At 40.7% G+C, this 24,901-nt stretch overlaps 1 protein-coding gene across 1 annotated transcript in view; it reads left to right on the forward strand.

Moving 5' to 3' along the window:
- LOC116036810 (nesprin-2-like) overlaps positions 1-24,901 on the forward strand; it is a 149,830-nt gene that overhangs the window by 16,788 nt on the left and 108,141 nt on the right. The window contains exons 2-3 of the mRNA XM_035994929.1: positions 182-308; positions 22,698-22,759. Coding sequence (XP_035850822.1) covers positions 221-308; positions 22,698-22,759 — 150 coding nt within the window. The 5' untranslated portion in view covers positions 182-220. The remainder of the gene's footprint in view (positions 1-181; positions 309-22,697; positions 22,760-24,901) is intronic.

Below are 24,901 nucleotides of genomic sequence, written 5' to 3' on the forward strand. Positions count from 1 at the left end.
TCATTTTTATTTGTGTTGACTGTCAACTAATTGAATTGATAGGTAGGATATAATTTGGTCATCTTAAGAACCATACCTTTCAACACAGTGTCATTGAGCCTTTACCCCAGCAGAGATTATGCTTCACTTTTCAAGCTACACTGGACTACACTAACACTGACTTTTTTTCTCTTTCTTTCAGAGCGTTGCCATGCTGCCGGGAGGCTGTGAATGAGAAGGTATGTCATCAGACTTTGACTCCAGAGATGATCTGGTGGAGAGGGGGTCCATCCCCCTGGACATCGACAATGTCCACATGCTGCTGCAGGGTCAGTCTCTCTCCACTTCTAATAAGATTACTGTAGCGTGTTTCTGACTGGGTTTTATCGTGGCTGGGGTGAATTGACTAACGTTTGTTTTCTAGTTACTGTATTCCTTTTGCAGGTATTTTAAAGACCAGAGCAGCTATTTTTTGTGCTTCAGTCTCAGTTTTAGGCTATCATAACAATAGTGATGCTTTCATAGATTGGTGAATAACTTCAACAAGCATTCAATGTGAACTGAGTGAAGGCTCAGTGTTTCTGGTCTCTTTTCACCCCGAGAGAAGTCTGAGGTCATGCACTTTTGTTTTGAGGTCATGTTTAGTTTATTGTGCTAAAACTGAAGCCCTGCTCTCAGAGACATGAGTCATATTGCAAAGAGCCATCTGCAGGGAGAGAGCAGGAGGGTGGAGGATATTATGAATGCTTCTCGCTCATTAAGTCGCTGTCTCCCAGGGTGTTTTTGAACATTTGAAGCAAAGCTGTGATGTGCCGCGGTCGTCCTTTGATCCTGTTCTCAGTGCCTATGTGACTTATGTAATCAGTTCTCAATAATACAAGCTGGTTACAAGCAAGTTTTGGCGTTTGACCTCTGGTTTTATGAAACTTTTAATTTCAAAATGATTCATCCACTAATATCTGTTGTTACTAAAAGATTAATACTGAAACTACATAATCATTTTTTCAATTTCTGTTGATTGACAGAAAGGTTTGATAATTGATTTATTGTTTAATGCACTAAAAATGTTAAAATGTTTTGCTTTTCTCTGTTTTGTATCATTTTAAATTGAATACCTTTTGGGTTATGGACTGTTGGTCAAACATAACAAGCTATTTTAGGATATCAGCTGAGGCTCTGGGAAATTTTGATGCACTCATTGTTTCTCAATTATTTTTTTTTTACATTTAATAAACAAAACAATGACTATGACCAAATACCTGCAAAACTTGGTAACCCTGCAAGGTTGTGTTGTCTAGAGAAAAAGCCCCCAGTAGGGTCTTCCTGATGTTGACCTTAGCTGGTATTATGCATCTGGATTGTTCTTATATATCTCATACATGGCATTAGCTCTCAAACTCAGTGTTTACAGTATGTTGGACATTTGTGGGAGGGTTTAGATTTCTGCTTAATCTCTAGTGTGATGTAGTTCTCAACTCTTTTGGTAAAGTGGTCTGTTATGTTAGTGAGACCTGGTTAATTGCTAAAGCTGCACTGCATGAAAAGTGGGATTTTCGTCCCCGTAAACGCCCGTAAATCTCCCTAATTTTCGGCAGTTAACGACAATTTACAGGCTGTGAACGTTGCGTTCGTCTGTGCCACATATTGTCTGAAACGAACCATGACATATGTGGAGAGCTCCTGCGGAGGTGCTAATGGCTCTAATAAGCATATGAATACCAGGGAAACCTCTCCTGGCCAGAGAGTGTCTGGCCTAATTAGCATATGAATAGCAGCGACACTGCGCCTGTCCAGAGAATGTCTGGCCTGGCTTGAATTTCCTCACTCAGTATTGGCTGAAGCCACTACTTTTAAACAAGAAAAATCACTCGTGATTGGTTGGCAGATCACTGCCAACAAATCATATATATATATATATATATATATATATATATATATATATGTTAGGGGTGGAACGGTACATGTATTCGTATTGAACCGAAACGGTACGGGCGTCTCGGTTCGGTACATGAATTTACACGGAGAATACACGGTATAAAAATAAATAAAACTTGCGTGCAAATTAATTAATGTAATGCGGAACTAATGTAATGCGGAACTACTGTTAGATACGCGGGTTCTAGGGACACCTAATCTGTAGCCCCGCCTTAGCTCTGAAGTTAGCCGAGCTCCGCCTACATGCAGTTTTTTGCAGGTCGACGGTCCAGTGAGTGAGTCAGAGATAGCAGCACTAAAGGACGAGTATGGCGAGTGGTGGCGACCCACAAGAGACCCGCCGGCCTCTTTAAGATTGCAAGTTTGGGAAAACTTCGAGACTGTATGGATGAAGCCTGGAGCCTCCCGTGTCATGCCCTCCCGCCTGGTGCCTTCCCGGCCTCAAAAACTTCGGTCTTCGGGTCAGTTACAGTAGTACAGGCGAGAGAGTGGTGGATAAGACGAGGACTGTGTGTCGGTGTTGTTCAGCAGTTGTTGGGTATGTAAGTGGAAATACATCTAACATGCTAACGCATATCCGACGCCATCACCCAGCTGTAACAATCGCTGGAACGAGACAAAAGAAAGCTGTCCAACTTCTCCTCCCTACAGTGCTTAACCAGCCTTTAAATACAAATACAAATAGGGCTTCAAGTATTTGCGCTATTTTAATTATAATATAATAATGTAATAATGTTATTAATAATATAATAATTTTAGTATGTCCTCGAACCTTGTTACAACATGCCATCCCATCCACATATTTGTTGTTGTTGTTAATATTGTTTATGTATGTAATTTGCATAAATAAGAGATGCTGTATTTCCAGTTTTATAGCTGATTGTCTTATTTTGTTTACAAGTTACAGATGGAGTCTGGAGATGATGTGGGGTACTCTTTATTTACTGTTTACATCTTACTTTACACACTAAAGGCTGTTGCAGCTAGCTCAGGGGATAGACTGTATGACACTAGGTGGTACAGCCTGAGACATGCACAATAAAAAAAAATGTGCCTTCTGCATTTTTGTTATGCTTTTCCCTCCATTGTATTGAACCGAATCGTGATGTCTGAACCGAGGTATGAACCGAACCGTGACTTCTGTGTACCGTTCCACCCCTAATATATATATATATATTATATATTCACTCAGATCTTTAACCCGAGTCTTTAAATTGACTCACGAATCGCGAGTCTCTAGTATCATTAACCCGGTTCAGTTGAGTCCTACTACAATTCAATCTAAAATGATAACAACGCCACACACAAATCTCTTGCAACATTAGCTTCTACTATGCTAGCCATCTTAGCTGCAAAAAGCTTTATAACTTACAATTTCGTAGGCAACAGCAACTCCACAAGTCAACTCAAGTGCCTGAGTGAGCAGAGAGACAGTCCCGACCCGCAGACTCAGAGCCGAAAGCTCGCAGACCATGGGATTCACGAGTCAACGAGGGCTCGTGAGTTGTAGGGGATTCATGAGTTGTCGGGTGATTCATGATTTGTCGGTGATTCATGACTTGTCGGTGATTCATGAGTTGTCAGGTGATTCATGAGTTCTCGCGCAAATCAGCCGGCTATATGAGTGGATCTGATTCAGACGAGCGAGTGAAGTCTCTCCTTGAGCTCAGAGTAAAGCAAATCCACAACAAAAGCCATTCTTTCACTTCTGAAATAACATAAAATGTTCTGCACGTAGCCTAGCTAGGCCTACTGTAGGTTTTGGTGTAAATGTAGTATGTTAGATGCAGTTAGGTCGAGCAGACAGTCCGAAACATTACAAGCTTGCCTCGGCTCGGCTCGCAGACAACTCATGAGTTGCCGACAACTCACGAGTCCTCGATGATACATGAGTTGTTGATGACTCATGAGTTCTTGTGGGAGTCAGTCAATCCCGCGAATCAGCCGAATCAGCCGGCTACGTTGTTATGAGTGGATCTGAGTCAGATGAGCGAGCATAGCGAGCGAGTGAAGTCTCTCCTTGAGCTCAGGGTAAAGCAAATCAACAACAAAAGCCATTCTTTCCCTTCTGAAATAACATACAATGTTCTGCACGTAGCCTAGCTAGGCCTACTGTAGGTTTGGTGTATAAATGTAGTATGTTAAAATGCAATTAGGGACAGCAGTAAGCTCACCTCACCGACAACTCATGTTGTTTTTTGTCAGATACAGTACAGTACAGATACACATGCACATTGAAAACATTAAATGCATACATACATACATACATGAAAAAGGGGCGCATGGAATTAACATTAAAGAGGTTGTAAGTCATTCAAAAGCCATCCAGAGTCTGGATGGCTTTCTTATTTGTCAGTCCTATTTAAGTTTCAAAATATAATTTCATGTCATTTTTAAATGAATATTCGGTTTTCTTTCAGACCATTTACATTTATTGATATAATGTTTTCCAAATAAAATTAAAAGATTCTAAATGAAAACATGGCATTTTATCCAAATCAAAAGCTCACCTTGGATGTAGCATGCAATACTGACTCAAGTGACTCGCACAACCCGGATCAGTTTAGTAAGTGACTCAGAATAACCCGAATAAAGGAATCGAGTTTGCCAGGCCTAGTAGGGGCAGAGTGATAGAGAAAGACAAAGAGAAGGCAGATTAACCAGCAGGGCACGAACAGCGCACAGACTGGTGTGTAGGTGAATTACAGTGAGTTTTAATATATACTGAATACTGGGGAAGTTTAATAATAGGACAATTGAAGTCCAGATTATGAGGCCATTTCAGCAGAGCCAACAGCTTCATATGCCATGGACATGTGAATATGGTGCTGAATTTGCCAGTATTTCAGTCCCTCCAGGATTTCGCAATGTCGCGATCGCGCCAATTCACGCGAATTCAACCAATCACCGCGAATTTGGTGCGACTCGCAATTTTGACCAATCACCGCAACTTTTCCGCAAATTTGACAAATAACCTGAAGTTTCCCGCGACTTCAACCAATCCCAGCAGTCCCACGTGCACTCTGAGAGCCAATGACCAAGCGGGAGTGAGAACTGGTTGATCATTTCCTTGTTTGTGATATGAAGACGAGACGTATGTGACTCGAACATCTCACATTACCAACAAAACGTACAGCGAAAGACCGTGCAAAACATTTCAGACCGTCCTGCCAACCTGTATACATTTTAACATCAATGTACGCTGTAACGATTTTTCACTCTAAAGTTGCTGCCGTCCGTTCCCCCCCACGACTGACGCTTGCATGCACACACAAACACACACACAGACACACACAAACAACACACACGGTGGATGCAGGAAAAAAAAGGACATGAGACAACACAATGACCTAAATTGAGGACAGCTGCGCTCGTTATTGTAAGTGCAATGATAAGTTAAAGTCAGTACTTTATCAAACTGTATGAATGTGTGTCCCAGGCCAGGTTAGGAAATTAACTAACCATGTAAAGGTCTACAAGCCACTAACACATATGTTCAAATTTGATTAATTCAATACATTATTATTTTTTGTCTTAAATCCACCAGCCATTTTCATATTATACCAACATTTGCAGCATCCTGAGCCTTTTTGGTAAGGTTACTAGGAAATCGAAGCCCAGAGTAGTTTTATTCTCCCCGAAACAAGTTTCCTTTTTATTTTTAAAGAACTATACAAAAAAAAATCGCAACTTTTTTGCATCTTTCACTGTCTCACGCAACTTTATTGCAACAAACATACAAAAGACATCGCAACTTTTATCGCAATTATTTACAAAAGCTCCTGTGAAATCAGGCATTTTGGGCCGCAACAATCTCAAAAAAAGGCCACGAAATCCTGTAGGGACTGGTATTTTAAGAAGACAAATGGTTGGGACTTTGTCATGCAATGACAAAGCTGATATGCTTTATGTGAAGCACAGTGTTTTGGTGTCAGCAGAAAGACTTCTTAGAAAACTGTACAGTGGTGCCTCTCTCTCCATTCCACCAGACAATCTTGGATGAGCAAGACCAAATAAAGGTCACTGTAGTCATGCCACTATGCACAGTGGATGTAGGAGACTGTGATGTTGTTTGCATGGAATGCACATTTACCTTTATGGCAAAGCCTGATAAAAACTAATTGTTGAAATAAATTGTTTTATGTATCTTTTTTACATAACATTGGCCATTGCTAATGACATACACAGTAATTAATCTAGCATACTTTCATTAAATAAATCAATTCAAGCTAAAATTTAAGGCAATCTACAATTAGGCTATACTGAGCCTGATCTATTTATACCAGAGATTTTCTTAAAATTAAGTTAATACCTTTTAGAAAAATGTCACCTGGGGTAAAACTCCCCCTGCTGCTACCCTGATTTGCATTTGTATAGCTCACAGCATTTTCATTTACATGTTAAAGCCTCCCCTAGAATTAGGGGGAGGTTGGGTCATGGGGGGACAACTGCCAAGCAAAGCCCACCGAGTTGTTCGTTGAGATTTGCCCGCTTTCAGAGGCAGTTTCAAATTGTGAGATTTGCAGAGGAAAGAGGTGTCCGGGACCGGGAACGCCCTTCCTGAGGTCTGCTGTTCATCAGGTGAGGAGAATGGTTTGAAGATCAGTGGCATTGTAAGCATGAGTGATAGTGATAGCAACGATAATGAAGGTAATGAGCAGAGCTATGAAAGTGCTAGTGAGAGTCCCAGTTCTGACTTCAGCTCGACTGGACTGACAGTCGGTCAGCGAGTCAGCACTCCGCGGCCCTCCCATGATAACGTTGACAGTGCTTCTTGCGACAGTAACTGGCTCATTCTCCCCGACGCCAGATTTCCCCGTTCCAGAGTCTCAGCTTGAACTTCCCTTCGAGGAAGTTAAAAAGAAAAGATCTCGTACTATAACCTATAAAAAAGATAATAAACGTCTGGACGATAAACCGATGCCATAGGCTTAGCTTTCTCCCCAAATCACCATGTCCTGTCTTAAAATATCCACCTGGAACGCTCGCGGCATCCAGTCGAGTGCTTTTAGAGTTAAGAAATTGAAATATCTTTTAGACACAGACTTTGATATCCTGTGTACTCAGGAGCTCAGACTGAGCACGTATAATGATGTCACTGATGTGTGTAATATGTGGAACAAAGGACTGAGTGTAATATCTATTGGGGAAAGTAAAGCTGATGGTGTTGGTATATTCTTTAAAACGAATGATGTCGTAGTAATACGAAGAAGAGATATAATCCCAGGTAGATTACTTATGATTGATTGTTATTATAGGGGTGAAAAATATCGTGTCATAAATGTGTACACTGCTCCTGATAGAGTTAGAAAAACTCAACTATTTAAAAGACTTGGAGAGCTTTTGACAGTTGGCTACAAACTTATTCTGTGTGGTGATTTTAGTCCCAATGTTTTTAAATTAGGGACTGAAGGTAAGCTTCTAAAAGAAATATGTGATGAAGCTAAATTAATAGATGTGTGTCGCTATATTTATCCTGTCGGGGTCCAATTCACCCCCTTTGACCACAAGACAAAGACCCGTATTGACCGAATTTACGTTTCTAAACATTTTAAAATATTGCATTATGGTACAGTAATTAATGACTTCTCTGATCATCTAATAGTGAAAACAAGAATTAAAACAAGAAATTCATAAAATCTTACAATTAAAATGTTTAACTAAATCTAATATTCAATTGTGGGAATTATTAAAATGAAGATTAAAAGATTTCTTCAGATTTAAATGTAGAGAAATAAAGATTAAAAATATAAAGTATAAAGCTTTAATGGAACAATATGTTAACTTAAAACAGATGAAGAAAAGGTCAAATTCAGATGATGAAATCATGTCTGAATTAAAAACACAAATAGATAACTTTAATAATGAAATATTGTATAACATTTATTAACAAACCGATACAGATAATAGAGGAAATTTAATACATACCCTTAAAGCTGGACAACAGCAAATTCAAAGTAAATTTATCAAATCTATAAAGAAACAGGACGGTGATGTAGTGTCTGATGAAAAACAGAATAGACAAGTGATCAGAGAATTATGTGCAGATGCATATAAACAAATAGAAATAGATAGAGGCTGTGTAAACATTTTATTAGATAGGCTTCCCTCATACAGCTCTCTGAACTTTTCAGAGCTTGAGGGAAATATAAGAAGGGATGAAGTTTTGCAGGCCATCAAACAACTTAATGTTGGTAAAAGCCCCGGCCCTGATGGTCTGCCTACAGAGTTTTATCAGTTAAATATTGATGATGTAACAAACGTTCTCACAGAGATGTATAATGAAGGTCTGAACAGTGGCTGTATGGGGGAATCCTTTTATCAGGGTGTAATGTGATTGTTGTATAAGAAAGGAGATGAAAGTGACATTGATAACTACAGACATCTGACTATAATGAACACTGATTATAAAATATTAGCCAAAGTAATTATGAATAGATTAAATTATATACTAGATGAAATTATAGAAAAAGAACAAACGTGTGCCATAAAAGGCCAAAAGGCCGTTTAATGTGGGATAATCTCTGCACATTGAGAGAAATGATCAATAATCCTGATAAAAAAGACTTCTATATAATCGGGCTTGACCGAAAAAAAGCATTTGATTATATCTCCAGAGAATATTTATGGGCTGTAATGAAGTCTTATGGCTTTTCAGAAAGTTTTATTCATTTGATCTGATGTCTGTATGTTAAATCTAGTGTGTGTATAAATGTAAATGGTGTCTTAACAGAGCCCTTTAATGTAGAGAGAGGGGTGAAACAGGGCTGCCCTCTGAGTGCTGCTCTATACATCCTGGCTATCAGCCCCCTGATTAAAACTATAAACGCAGATAGTCTTATATCTGGCACACAAGTTGGGCTTGCTCCCAAAGTAACTGCCATGGCGTACGCAGACGACGTCACAGTTGTTATTAAAAACCAGCTGGAAATGGATGTTTTAACCAATCACCTGAACCTTTATGAATTAGCTTCCGGTGCTAAATTAAATCATAATAAAACTGAGGGAGTTTGGATCGGAACTGAAAGTAAGAAACGTTAACATCAACATTAAAGTAAAGGATGAAATTAAAATCTTAGGTCTGACTATTTGTAGTCAAAATTGTAGTGACAAAAACTGGGAAACTAAACTATGTGAGGTTAAAGAAGTTAAAAAATGGGAAAATAAAAACACCAATTATAAATCAAGAGTGAATATTGTCAAAACTTTCATCTTATCCAAGCTTCTGTTTTTAGCAAACATCTTCCCTCCATCTCACAAAATGATAATGAAATTAAATAAACAGTGTGTAAATTTAGTTTGGGGTACAACTAGAGAAGTAACAAAAAGAGAAATCATGTATAAAAGTAAAGAATATGGGGGGTTAGGAGCAGTAGACCTCTCCTGGAACCATCACCTTATCGTGGTGGAGAGGTTTGTGTGTCCCTATGAACCTGAGGGCTGTGTTGTCTGGAGCTTTGTGCTCCTGGTAGGGTCTCCCAAGGCAAAGTGGTCTCAGGGGAGGGGCCAGACAAAGAATGGTTCAAAAACCCTATGAAAAAACGAGGTAGAGATGGAGTGACCCTGCCCGGAGGAAGCCCAGGGCCCCCGTCTGGAGCCAGGCCCAGATGGAGGGCCCGTCAGCGAGCGCCTGGTGGCCGGGTTTGCCACGGAGCCCGGCCGGGCACAGCCCGAAAAAGCTACGTGGCACCTCTCTCTCCAACCCATGGGCCCACCACCTGTGGGAGGAACCGCTGGGGTCGGGTGCGCTGCCACATGGGTGGCTGTGAAGGTCAGGGGCCTCGACGGACCAGACCCGGGCAGCAGACGCTGGCTCTGGGGACTTGGAACGTCACCTCTCTGTGGGGGAAGGAGCCGGAACTTGTGCGGGAGGTGGAGCGCTACCAGTTGGATCTGGTGGGGCTTACCTCTACGCAGTCTCGGTTCTGGAACCATACTCCTGGATAGGGGTTGGACTCTTTTCTTCTCCGGAGTTGCCCAGGGTGTGAGGCGCCGGGCGGGTGTGGGGATACTCACAAGCCCCCGGCTGAGCGCCGCTACGTTGGAGTTTACCCCGGTGGACGAGAGGGTCGCCTCCCTACGCCTGCGGGTTGTGGGGGGGAAAACTCTGACTGTTGTTTGTGCGTATGCACCAAACAAGAGCTCGGAGTATTCGGCCTTCTTGGAGACCTTGAATGGAGTCCTGTATGGGGCTCCAGTGGGGGACTCCATAGTTCTGCTGGGGGACTTCAACGCGCACGTGGGAAATGATGGAGACACATGGAGAGGCGTGATTGGGAGGAACGGTCTCCCTGATCTAAACCAGAGTGGTTGTTTGTTGTTGGACTTCTGTGCTAGTCATGGATTGTCTATAATGAACACCATGTTCGAACATAGGGATGCTCATAAGTGTACTTGGTACCAGAGCACCCTAGGCCAAAGGTCAATGATCGATTTTATAATCGTTTCATCTGATCTGAGGCCGTATGTTTTGGACACTCGGGTGAAGAGAGGGGCAGAACTGTCAACTGATCACCATCTGGTGGTGAGTTGGGTCAGAGGGTGTGGGAAGACTCTGGACAGACCTGGTAAGCCCAAACGGGTAGTGCGGGTAAATTGGGAACGTCTGGAGGAGGCCCCTGTCCGACAGACTTTCAACTCACACCTCCGGCGGAGCTTTTCGTGCATCCCTGTGGAGGCTGGGGGCATTGAACCTGAGTGGACAATGTTCAAAGTTTCCATTGCTGAAGCTGCGGCGGGGAGCTGTGGTCTTAGGGTCTTAGGTGCCTCAAGGGGCGGTAACCCACGAACACCGTGGTGGACACCGGTGGTCAGGGAAGCCGTCCGACTGAAGAAGGAGTCTTTCCGGGATATGTTATCCCAGAGGACTCCGGAGGCAGTTGCAAGGTACCGAAGGGCCCGAAGGGCTGCAGCCTCTGCCGTGAAAGAGGCAAAGCAGCGGGTGTGGGAGGAGTTCGGAGAAGACATGGAGAAGGACTTTCGGTCGGCACCAATGTGCTTCTGGAAAACCGTTCGCCACCTCAGGAGGGGGAAGCGGGGAACCATCCAAGCTGTGTACAGTAAGGATGGGACGCTGTTGACCTCAACTGAGGAGGTAATAGGGCGGTGGAAGGAGCACTTTGAGGAACTCCTAAATCCGACTAATACGCCCTCTATGGTAGAGGCAGAGCTGGAGGATGATGGGGGATTGTCGTCAATTTCCCTGGTGGAAGTTGCTGAGGTAGTTAAACAACTCCACAGTGGCAAAGCCCCAGGGATTGATGAGATCCGTCCAGAAATGCTTAAAGCTCTGGGTGTGGAGGGGTTGTCTTGGTTGACACGCCTCTTCAACATTGCGTGGAAGTCGGGGACGGTGCCTAAGGAGTGGCAGACCGGGGTGGTGGTTCCCCTTTTCAAAAAGGGGGACCAGAGGGTGTGTGCCAATTACAGGGGTATCACACTTCTCAGCCTCCCCGGTAAAGTCTACTCCAAGGTGCTGGAAAGGAGGGTTCGGTCGATAGTCGAACCTCAGGTTGAAGAGGAACAATGCGGATTCCGTCCTGGTCGTGGAACAACGGACCAAATCTTTACTCTCGCAAGGATCCTGGAGGGAGCCTGGGAGTATGCCCAACCGGTCTACATGTGCTTTGTGGATCTGGAGAAGGCGTATGACCGGGTCCCCCGGGAGATACTGTGGGAGGTGCTGCGGGAGTATGGGGTGAGGGGGTCCCTTCTCAGGGCCATCCAATCTCTGTACGACCAAAGCGAGAGCTGTGTCCGGGTTCTCGGCAGTAAGTCGGACTCGTTTCAGGTGAGAGTTGGCCTCTGCCAGGGCTGCGCTTTGTCACCAATCCTGTTTGTAGTATTTATGGACAGGATATCGAGGCGTAGTCGGGGTGGAGAGGGGTTGCAGTTTGGTGAGCTGGGGATCTCATCGCTGCTTTTTGCGGATGATATGGTCCTGATGGCATCGTCGGCCTGTGACCTTCAGCACTCACTGGATCGGTTCGCAGCTGAGTGTGAAGCGGCTGGGATGAGGATCAGCACCTCTAAATCTGAGGCCATGGTTCTCAGCAGGAAACCGATGGAGTGCCTTCTCCAGGTAGGGAATGAGTCTTTACCCCAAGTGAAGGAGTTCAAGTACCTTGGGGTATTGTTCGCGAGTGAGGGGACAATGGAGCGGGAGATTGGTCGGAGAATCGGCGCAGCGGGTGCGGTATTACACTCAATCTATCGCACCGTTGTGACGAAAAGAGAGCTGAGCCAGAAGGCAAAGCTCTCAATCTACCGGTCAGTTTTCGTTCCTACCCTCACCTATGGTCATGAAGGCTGGGTCATGACCGAAAGAACGAGATCCAGGGTACAAGCGGCCGAAATGGGTTTCCTCAGGAGGGTGGGTGGCGTCTCCCTTAGAGATAGGGTGAGAAGCTCAGTCATCCGTGAGGAGCTCGGAGTAGAGCCGCTGCTCCTTCGCGTCGAAAGGAGCCAGTTGAGGTGGTTCGGGCATCTGGTAAGGATGCCCCCTGGGCGCCTCCCTAGGGAGGTGTTCCAGGCACGTCCAGCTGGGAGGAGGCCTCGGGGAAGACCCAGGACTAGGTGGAGGGATTATATCTCCAACCTGGCCTGGGAACGCCTCGGGATCCCCCAGTCAGAGCTGGTTAATGTGGCTCGGGAAAGGGAAGTTTGGGGTCCCCTGTTGGAGCTGCTACCCCCGCGACCCGTTACCGGATAAGCGGAAGAAGATGGATGGATGGGGCAGTAGATGTGGATATAAAATGATGATGATGTGTGCAAACAAGTCCTCACTGAGCTAAGGAGAAGAAGAACTCTGGACAAAAAACAACTCCTTCCTTGGAACATTTTGACACTTTGATTACAGCACTTTATGAAAGATTCCTAATTGCACTTTATGAAAGAATCTATGCACTTTATGAGAAACTCTGTATGCACTTTATGAAAGACTCTATGCACTTTATGAGAGACTCTAGAGGCACTTTATGATTCTTTACACTAGTCACTTTACTCGATTTGCACTCTCATTTAAACTTTGTAATTGTTGTATTAATTTTTGATTGTTAGCATAATGTATGTTTAATGTAGCCTAGCCTATACTGTGTAAACTGTGAAACTTTAATAAAGCTCTTTATAATATAAAAAAAAAAAAAGAAAGAGGTGTCAATGGGATTTTGAGGTTCTATGTATGTCCTATTTACCCACCAAACTGTCGTTATTCAACTATGACAAGGTAAAATCGGGTTTGCATTCTATCAACCCTTTAAATCCAGTGTTTTAATCATTGCTCTGAACCCATCTTTCTCCCATCTTTGTCAACGGTCTGTAGCGGGACCGTAGGTGGATTGTTATTGCGTTCATAATGTTGCTCCGCTACATGCTTGAAGTGACATGTCTTTAATGTTAGCACGGCCGAGTAATGTTAGCACGGCCGAGTAACATTAACGCAACCAAGTAATGTTAGAGCAACGGGCAACAACAGTGGCTAAATTATGTCAGAATTTTTAGAAACAAAAGAGTCTGGAACAACAGAAGATAACATAGAATACATTAAAATTAAATATTTAAAAGCACATGAGAAATCTTTAAAAAATATCTTCTTAAAAAAAGCTTTTTTGTAAAAGTATTGACAGCTTGTTATCATTTATCACTTTTTAGGACAGTGCTTCACAAAAACATCAAATAGAACATGAGGAAATGTGAGACAAAGCTCACATGAAAACAACAACAAAATAATTATTGTAATTGATTAAAAATATAAAGTGATTTTTAAGAAGTGGATAAAAAAGGTACACAGAGTCACAGTTTATCCTCAGGCAGGTTTTTCTAAAGTTTAAGGGCCAGGATAGCAAAACTATATAACTATATAGCTCTACAACAGTTATCTCCTTAACTTGAACTGTGCTCTGTGCTGTCTTATGAATTGTTGTTTCTTACCTGGTATATCTTAATGGTTTTAGTATTAACTATGGTATCCCTTAATCTTTATCATGTATGATTATGTATATCCTGATGTGCCTTCCTCCTGCAAAGAGCATAATTAGACAGAACCAACTCAAGATTCATAGGGGTGTGCAAATCTGTGTTTGTAACTTAATCATTGCTATTCAAAATTAAAGTTTTTTTATAGAACACAGAGTAAGGTAAAACAGCAGATTGCACTGAGAATCATTATTTAACAAATCTTAATGCCATCCTTATACTACGTGTGATGCAATGTACTGTTTCATGAATCTTTATAAGAATGCAATACAGTTTAGCAGGAGTTAAACAGCAGGTGAAAATAGAAACATATCACAATACTATATACTAATACTATACTATACTAATAGTTGAAACAGAAAATCTAATTTATCAACAGCAGTTGTTGACACAGCTTCCACACACTCCTCCTCAACATCACATCTTGGTAATTCAGCATCGCTCATTTTCCAAGTCCTACTTACACATTGCACACTTCCATTCATACACACTTATGTGCAGGCGTTAGGTTAGGTAAAATATCCAAATGTTCACCGCATTGACATTTGATTTTGACCCACATTTCCCAGTGTATGTAGCATAAATAAGCCAGGAGGCTGCAGGAGCACTAGCTTGTTGCAGGTCTTGTTTCAGCAGGCCTGAATCCTCTGTGAGTCAGATTCAAAAGAGGTGGAGCCCAGCTGATCTCACCTGCTTCCCTGCAGGCTGCAAATGTAGACTGTTAGCTGGTTAGACAGGAATTACTCTCAGAATAATTTCATGTGTTTTTCCTTCACATCTCTTCTCCTGGAATCATGGATCTGCAGTGTTTAGAGGCAGTGTGGTAAAGCATATATTTAATAGAGAAGTTTGCTTTATATTGATATGCCCCAGAGTTTGCTGACCTGGAAACATTCCCTGCTGACTCAGCATGAGTGATCCCATCATGGGTGAGTTTTTTTAGTTGTCTTTATGGTAGTGACTTATTGGTACAGAACAAAACTAAATGTGTAGAACTAGTGTAAAGGCACAACTGTTTACCTTAGGTGGAGCTCTGCAGTATAACAGTAGATCTACAGCGATACAAAAAAAATACTAAGTGGTGAAAGTCTCAGCATTTTTTTTAATCAAATATAAGATATCAATCTAGAATGGAAAAGCTTTTAGCTCATCATACGCTTGTATACCTGAACATAAGTTCTGCTCAGAACCATGATGTGTCCATTTAGCTGTGTTTTTTGTATCAGAAAATAATTCAAAAGTCAAATACAGGCTTCTTACTCTTTTGAAGTAAACTTTGTTTTTACGGTAGGTTTGGACCTGATAGGAAGAAAATATTTGTCTTACTAATGCCTACCAAACACTAAAAGACTTTGAACAGACTTTGAAAAGACTACAGTCTGACACCATCTCACAACTAAAGACAATCATCTACAGCTAACGTTAAAGACTTCTGGATCTTGCAGGGTCACACATTGCAAGACTACAACTAGATTAGTAGAGCTGGGGGTAAATGATTATTTATTAAACGATTAATCGGGCGATTATTTTATCGATTAGTCGACTAATCTAACGACTAATAGGACGATTAATATAACGATTATTTTTCTGTTGCTCGATTAATAAAAACCATAATGTATCTCAAATAAATACCAAAAAATTCTTAATATATTTTATTAAACAATTTTGCACAGCAAAAAATCTTCTGCTTTACACAAAATAAAATAATTATTTTACTGTTATACAAAATGAAAGGCCAGCCTGTTTACTCTTTTACAGTACCAACATAACTCTCTTGTTCAAAAAAATCAAGTTGTAGTGCAAAAAAGAAAAACACTGTGCAGTGCACAGTACAGACATTCCTTGGATTGTTTAACACAACATAACAGTCCCAACATAAAACCTGATGCATAATCAAACTGACTCTCTTAACTGCTATTCTGTAGGTTTACATGCTAATGCAGCTGTGCACTTTGGTGGTGCTAGGCTAACCAACGCATCTTAGCTCTCTGTGCAGTTTGTTCGTGCTAGGTTAGTAGCTAACGTTCACGTTAGCTAACGTTAGCTACTATAGATAGCTGTGTTCTGCAGCTGTAAGCTAGCTACCATTCAAGCCAACATTAGATGATAACTAACGTTAGCTAAACACAGCTGCCTAGGCGCCAGTAGCTAGCTAACGTTAACGTTAGCTACTAACCTAGCACGAACAAACTGCACGGAGAGCTAAGATAGTTAGCTAGCACCACCTAAGTGCGCAGGCTACACAACACACTACACAAACATGAAATTAATTTAGCTAACGTTAGTACTTGGGACTATATTTTAAGTATTCCCATACCCTCGATGATTAAGGGCGAGCTGTTTTTTTAGGACTTTTTGCAGGGCTTTGTTGGGAATTTTGTGAGGAGGTTGCTGTTTCCTGCAATGTTTTGGTCTCCCACATATGTGTGTGGCGCGTCGCTGCAGGCCTATAGATTAGTTTTGAAAAATGTAACCAAGCTTGCTACATGCAACATGGCTGCTCTGTGCAATAGTTGTGTAGTAATATAGTTATAAGCCCTTCTGTCTCATTTGTGTCTCACTAAATTAGCCGTAACACAGTCCTGTCCATCTTCTATCTGTGGACATGTTGTTACGCTGTTTGTATGCACAAAAAACTGCGTAATGCATTGTTATAAACTGGCATTGCTAACAATGGCTAACCTGGCTAGACCTAATGAAAACAATGAAAATCTGACTTGTAAATGGAATGCACTATTAAAACTTACGATAATATCAAACACTTTTGATTTTGTCGGAACGTGAAGACGGGAAAAAGACTGACTCGGACTGCGTTTTATAACCACCTTACACCAAATGATTGAGACGATGGGAGCGTGCCCAAAATCCAGCAAGACTCTTATGATTTCATTCTGATATTGGAAAAGAGTCTGCGACAGTGGAATTGCTTGAAAAGTCGTTTTAGTGTAAGGCGGCATTAGTCACGCATGTAATCACTTCTTTAGTCACCCTTATTAGTTCAGGGTATGTCGACTTGTATGAATATGTTAAATAATGTTTTTTCCTCAGTAAAACAGTAAAAGTTAATGTAAACAAATAACACCACACCACACTACAGACGCGCGGGAAGTCATTTTTGGTGGGGGGGGAGGGTGTGTTGCAGACTGTCGGTACACGATCCGTTCTGCCTGCACGATCCGTTCTGCACATGCGCAAGATAATACTGTTTTACGTATCCATACGACCTGCACGATCTGTTCCACGCTAGCCTATGGTTAGCCTCCACCGGGAAGCTAACGTTAGTTTAGCTAACAGCTAATTCGGCTAACCGCTAGCTGACAGCTAGATTCAGTCTAAAATAACGTTAACTCAAACGTAATGGGAAAAGCAGGCTACAGCTAAATTAAGACTTCACAGTAATAACAATAAAGACAAGTATTGAGTGATTGTATTTTAAATGAGCACAAGTAAAGTAGAACTGACGTAACAGCTGTTATATATGTCAACGTTTATTTTCAAGTTTTATTTTGAGGGTCTTTTAAAGTTATTACATGCTGTCTCAGCTAGCAGTTAGCCGAATTAGCTGTTAGCTAAACTAACGTTAGCTTGGCTGTCGACCGGAAGCGTGGAACAGATCGTGCAGTGTCGTAAATCCTCGTACAACCGCGCATGCGCGAACATTTTGCGCATGTGCAGAACGGATCGTGCAGGCAGAACGGATCGTGTACCGACACAGACCACTCTACCTCTGTCTCTCCCCTCCCCTCCATGAAGTACAGCTGAGCTGACGGTGTGTACTGCACAGCGAACTCAGAACAACGAACAGCGAAGTATGTGACAAATTATAAAAAGTTACAGACTATTTGTGTGATATGTGAAAGTCTACTCTGAGTGATAGTGCTACGGAGCCAGGTTTTCAGGCGGCGAAGAGCTGAGAAAGACCATTTCGGAGCCAGCAGTAGACACTGGTAAACATAGGCACTCCCTCTCTTCATCCCACACCCCAAACATGACATACAAAATGTCGTGGAACAGAAACAACAACCAAAGATATTTATAAGAGATCATTTTATTGTCATCGCAGTTTGCCAACCAGGGGTGCTGCAGCACCAATAGGGGGTGCTGCAGCACCTCCAGCACCCCTACTTCCTGCGCCTCTGCCACACTATATTACACTATACACAACATCAGCTGAAAGCCATCGGGCAGAGTTGTTTACTGTCCACTTTTTCAATGATCACGGTCCTGAAATGTTCCGGTCTTGCTTGACATTTCTGAAAGTCTTCTTAAACCAAGAAAACCACCAATGAGATGAACTGTGATGATGTGATTATAAATGGATGTAGTGCAAAAAGATACATTTGATGAACAGAAAGCAATGTCACAGGTACTAGACTCTGTAAGTCTTTGACGTCTTTGAACTACTGATACAATGAACATTGTGATTGTCACCGAGTCCCTTTCCCCGCTCTTTCAATTGGTTTTAGTCACCTGTTTCGAATGAATTTAATTTTCCTCTTTTGTAATTAGTGCGTTTGATTGATAGATTTGTATTTTTTTGCACTGTTCTGTCTGCTACTCACACAGGTTTGTACCAACTAAGCTGTGGATTGTGTTGTATTCTGCCATGAATTTAGAATTAAATTGTTTCTTAAAAATAAACAAATAACAGAATTCCATAATCTAAATATTTTATTTATATTAAGTGTAACATGTACGGTTAGTATGTACCATGAATTATAATTTTACATCCAGAACATGACGTTTCATCTCTGTTGAGATGGGAGTTGCTACTTCTATAAATTGCCATTATTTGTGTTTCTTATGAATTCTGTTAGCAGGTGTAGCATCCCCAGCTGAAAAATGGTCTGGCTCTTTATTGACTGATGATTCTGAAAGCTTTATTGTCCCTTTGCAACATTCCTTATTACAGCTTGAATATCTTGAACCACCGTAAGAGCTGAGAAAAACAAAGAACACAACACCTTTACTTTAGATACAGTACATCATGAAGTGTCTCATTTTAACCCTTTTCCCCTTATTGACAATCTCCACTTGAGTGTTTTTATGCTGTATGTATTTAACTTCCAGTATTTATTAACTTATTAGCAGACATCAATATAAGTTATAATAAAACATTCCTTTACATCCACTTCACTGTAGTATCACTCAATTAACACCGTTTCATGTAACGTTACACAACAAGCACATAGCCAGGCAACGCCAACTACAGGCAAATATGCTAATGTTAGCTTAACTTTCTAGCTTGTACTCTCCAATCTCGGCAAAACCATAAAACGGCACACCACAAAGTAACCCAAGTTACAACCAGTTGTAAAGTAAATGAAATGTAAAACTAACATACCTTGTGCCTCTAACAGCCAGGTGCTAAACAATATTACTGTATGCCTTCGTTCGACCGCTTTTTCCTTCTCGTTTTGTGGCCATACATTTACTTCCGGATTCGGAATTCAAAATAAAAGCATTAGCGTCAGAAAATGACTTAACCAGAGAAACAATATTTGGGTCATTTACAGCAGGGATTAATTTCAGGAGCTTATGCAGCTGCTAAAATGGTAGCACGGTGGAGGTGACTTGAAAGCGCTGCGGTTACAGTGACCGAAAGGGTTTGTTTAAAATAATTCTACTGGCTAACTTTCAAGTGTGTCACAGCTCTCCAGTTTCTTCATCCTATTGACTTGCCAGTCAGGAACTTTAGGAAACTTCAGGTTGCTCATTATTTTTTTGTGTGTTTGCAGATTAGTGATCAGCAGTGCTTCTCTCCAGATGTTAAATAACTCACTAGTCATGTTACCAGAGATAACCGACCCCCTTCCCCTTCACCCTTATCTTTGTCCAATGATACCAGATTAATTATATTAAGATGTCTGAGTCATCATGGGGGCTCCCTATGATTAAGATTAGACTGGCCTGCTGTTAAACATATTAAATCAGAAATAGTCTGTAAACTGTCTGTTAATACATCTCATAGGACCAGACAGAGGGAAGGAGAGCTAGAGAATGGACCACTAGCCTTTAGCTTTTAGCAAACAAAGTGAACTGAGAAACTGGTCGATAATAGTTCAACAGGACCTTAGTTAATATTATATATTAGTCTTCAAGATCAAAATGATGAGGCAATTTAGAAATGATTAGTGGTAGGAAGAATTGGAATATATCATTGTTGATGGTAAAACCTTTTCATAGCTCGTACCTCGTAACTGGTGATGGTTTTTACTTGACGTTTTACAACTATTTTTATACTGAGCCACAGTTAGAACAATCAGACTGGTGCGACAGGTTAATTTAAAGCCACTAAATGTAATTAAAATTGCAAGAGGAAGGAGTATAGATTGTTTTTTGAAGATACTGTATGCGGTTTTAAATCAGAAAAAAGTGGAAGTTTTGAAAAGCTCTGACTGAGATGTTTATTGAGTCAGTAAATTGATTTCATGAGGACAATGGAAAATGAGGACTGGCTTATCTGTGAGACCCTTCATACTGTCAGTGACTTGAATGACTTCATTGAGCTGTACAATGGTGAGTGGTGGACAGTTAACTCACCAAATCTGTTTTTACTTCCAGTGGTATTTATATTATCTGAATGCTGTAACCTTTCTATAACCTGGTTCAGATAATTGTTAAAGATAACTGCACAGTTTTTATGCATGCATATACTGTATAACAGTTGCCCTTAAAGCTATAGTGCGTAGTTTCTGTCGCCTCCATGAGGAATTCTAAGTAATGACAACAAAACTGTCTGCGCGTCCACATGCTACAAGCCTTCCGTGATCATGCAGCGCCCCATCCCCTCGTCCACACAGAGTTACGCACTAAAGCTTTAAGGGTAAAAACCAAATTCAATCTTAAATAAAAATGATTGAAACTACCTCACTGTTTGTGCATCAGTAACAAACCTCTTTACATTCGTACAATTATACAAATGTACAAACAGTACAGAGTATATTTCAGAATGCATTCAACACGGAAGAAGAACCCACTTTGCATATTTTGATAAACACATTTTAAATATGTAAATGTATAGGGCTGGGTATTGTTTAATTTGATACATTTTTCTCTTCTACTTCATTCGATGAACTGCCAACTCCATCAAATACATCGGGCGCGACTTGACCCCACCAGTGTCTCTATGGGTTGGAGCTAGTGGGCCAATCACATGTCTCATTGAATCGAAGAACGCTTGCAGTGATTGGCTGCAAACAACACCATACAAATAGTCTTTTTTTCTAGATCTGTGTACAAATAGGATCAAATGCAGGTATCGTTTGACTGGAACTGGTACTGGGTTATTTTGGTTAATACCTTAAAGGTATTGAGTACAAATGGCCATCCCTATAAATGTATCAACAATATACTTAAATGCTCATCAATATGTTGGTAGAAGTTTTCCAAACGGATTAGCCAACCCTGTTAGCTACAATAATAACCTGTCTTTAAAAGGCAAAGTTATTATAGTCGTAAACACCTGGCTAATTTTCCAATAGGTGTGCACCTACTGCCTACTGTTGAAATGAATTGCACAATGAAGAAGTTAGGGCGATGTAATTTTTACTGAACAACTGTGAACTATTTTCAGGCCTTCAGCTTACTCAAGTAAAGAAACATTGGTTGATGCTGTGTGCTTTGATTTGTGCTTCCATTCGGTCTTCCATAACTATCCTGGAAACTCAGTTTGTCTCGTCTCTGTCTGTTTTACCCTCCAGAGGAGCCATGTTTTACTGCCACATAGACCCATGAATGCACGTTGATGTGTAGAACAATGCAATATGTTTCTGGTTAAAGTTGACAGTGTCTCAAACCTTTAAATGAGAAATAAGGAAGTTTGACCACATATTTGAAAATGACAGGGATTGAGGTCTGGTTTGGGGGTATTTTATCTGAATACAGCATAGAAAATCTGCTTAGAAATATTGAATAGGATAGAATAACACAATGTAATTCTGCTAAATAAAACATCACATGCATTATTAATTTCACTTGTTTTAATTTTAAACAAATTGTCCGGATGTCCCTCATTTCGGCCGGGGCCGGATGTCCGTCACCTTCCACTTTGTTGGTATTCTAATCTCCGGTTGATTTCTGAGGACTATGGTTAACCAAAACAAGTTCCTTCCTGAGACTTTTTTGCAGAGGGATCTTTATTTTGTCTGGCGCTAGGCGCCCTCAAACCAGAGCACGTTTTTTCCCCTATCTTGGTATGGACTAGCCAGAACTTCCTCCACAGCACATTTTCTATAAGCTCAGTCTGCCACTTTGAAAAACAAACAATGCAGTGCTGGTTCCATGGTATCAGAATTTTGGATAGTCATCATTGAAACATTAGTTGGTCATGTGACAAGGGCTGGGAAAATTGGCAGAACAGGCAGCCAAGTGACAGTACTCTGATCCAATGAAAATCACAATTGTCAGATTGACAGCATTCTAGCCCAATGGATTAGTGGGGAGGGGCAATTAATCATATTTCATCCCCCTGCTTTAATACCCCTTTTTAGTGACCCAGGTCATATTTGAATTTGGCCTGGCCTGTTTAGAATTGACAAAAGAAGGGTTGAACAAGGGTACGACCCTGGTTATTGGTGTGAAAGAGGTATTAGCTAGTGAGATATACAGCACACACACTGTTGCTAATAACATTAGCAATCCAGGAAATTAAGACTGCTCTACAGTTGTACTCAATATAAATAGTTAATGTATAGCATTGTGCCCTAAATTCCTACATTTAAATTTGCACTACCTGAGTGATTGACTGTTTTGATGTCATGATATACATAAATAATACTTTACATTGTGTGTTTCTTCTTCTTGAACAGTGGAACAAGAACAGATCCAGAAGAAGACCTTCACCAACTGGGTCAATGCTCAGCTGGCAAAGGTGAGCCGACTTTAAGCAGATATGTCCTTGTGTTCTGCGCTGCAAAAAAAGCATTAAGAAAACATCTACGAAAGGCCTATAATGTGTTGAGGGATCAGTCTACATTATTATAGTGAGAATACAAACATGCATCACTTCCTGCCTCAAAGCTTTATAGATTATTAACAACTTAACAGTGAGTCTACTGATAATTAACACACATTGTTGGCTACGTCACACAATAAATGGAGGCTTGAAACAAAACCAGAGAAACACAAACACACCAGTAAGCTTAAAATGTTGGTCATAAATCAAACTCTCCTCAACATTTTATCACCTTTTATATTAGCACTTATATAGTCATAGTATTGTAATTTATACACGGTAATTTCCACTCCCTAAACTGAGCTGATGCAGCTAAATAAAGTGCAGGTGAGCAGGAACATGTGAGGGCATGCGTTGAGGGATCAGCTATACTCATGTGCACACATATTCCCTAAAAAAAAAAAAAAAAAAATAGTTCATTAAAATAATTGAGCATCAATATAGAAGCCTCTCTCAGTAAAACCAGAACAGAATGTTTGCTGGCAATAATATTATCTTTGTTTGTAAAAGAATCCTTTTAATTCAAAATGCTTTTGTATGTAGTATGTAATAGTTAATATAGGATGCAATGTAATAATTCCTGTAGGGAAGTCAGGTCATAAAGATATCACATTGCAAAGACATACAGGCATTTTGTGCACAAAACATGAAGAACATCCTCCCTGAAGGCAAACTGCCGTTCCTTTTGCAAAATTGATATTGATAGTTTTTATTTTTTAATTGTTAAAATTCTTCTACCGTTTACATTGTCTTAGTTTTTATCCTTTTCTTTTTTTTTAATTCTTTCTTTATTTGAAAAAGCAAAACATTACAAGTACAGTTGCATACAACAACAACATTACTTCTTTTGCTTTTCCCATTTTCCATTTTTTGAGTACACAGAACAAAGTTGAACTAGGGAGCTTACAGACTATCTTAATGACACACACATTATATACACAACAGATATACACAAAGAAGATGAAAGCTGGGATAAATTGACACTTTGGTGGATAGGTTTGCACTTTAGAAATAAGTAACCTTAAAGGCTGAGTTAAATAAAGGGATTATGTTATTCTTCAATACAGATGCAGTTATATGAAGTCCAGTCGGACAGGTTTTACATACTCCGTCCATTTAGTCCAGATCCGATAGAACTTTTCTGTTTACACTTTAAGAGAAAATGAGAAAATGTTTTTCCATAATGTATATCCCATAAACAATATCAATCCATTCCTCGATGGTGGGTGGTTCTGTCCTTAACCATTTTTTTGTTATTGTTTTTTTGCTTGCTGTCAGTAGTATACAAAGTAATTTTTTTTCATTAGTTTTCCAATTGTGAAAATCTATATCAGCCAGATATACCGTTTCCCACTGAAAAGGGATCTTGGTGCCAAATATATTGTTTATATGTGTATGTATCTCTTTCCAGTAGGTGTGTATGACCTTACAATTCCAGAAAATGTGGAAGTGGTTGGCTTCTGTAGAACTGCAGGATCTCCAACAGGCGTCTCCTAAACCCTGATGTCATTTTTGTGTTGGCGTGACAAAAAATCTCACAACATTTTTCCAACCAAACTCTCGCCACGTATTTGACCCTGTTGAGATCCACTGTAGCTGGCATGTTTTCTCCCAACTTTCCACAGGAATCGTTACATTTGCATCTTTTTCCCACTTATTCTTTATGTATTCTGTGTTCTCTCGTTTGGACTGTTGGATGCTATTGTATAGTCTAGATATTATTTTGGTGCAATTTTGGTGGTTCTTGTCTCAAAGAATGATAAGAACACCTGCAGGAATTCGGGTCCACTTTTCACAGAAGCCTCTTTCAGGTTCTGGTTAAAATAATGCCTAACTTGCAAGTATCTATAAAAATCATCTTTTCCCAGACCATGTTTTTTCTGTAGGTCTTCAAACTTCTGAAATGCCCCCTTGAGGGTAAATGAATAATAGGTAGTTAACCCCTTAGAGGACCAGGTCTTAAATCTACCATCACTTTTGTTGGGTACGAAATCTGAGTCATAGGCACACCACCTTAGGAGTTTAGATGAATCGCCCAGTGTGCAGAGTTTGGCTGTT

Source organism: Sander lucioperca, chromosome 18 (genome assembly GCF_008315115.2).
Source record: "Sander lucioperca isolate FBNREF2018 chromosome 18, SLUC_FBN_1.2, whole genome shotgun sequence".
NCBI classification, from domain to species: domain Eukaryota; kingdom Metazoa; phylum Chordata; class Actinopteri; order Perciformes; family Percidae; genus Sander; species Sander lucioperca.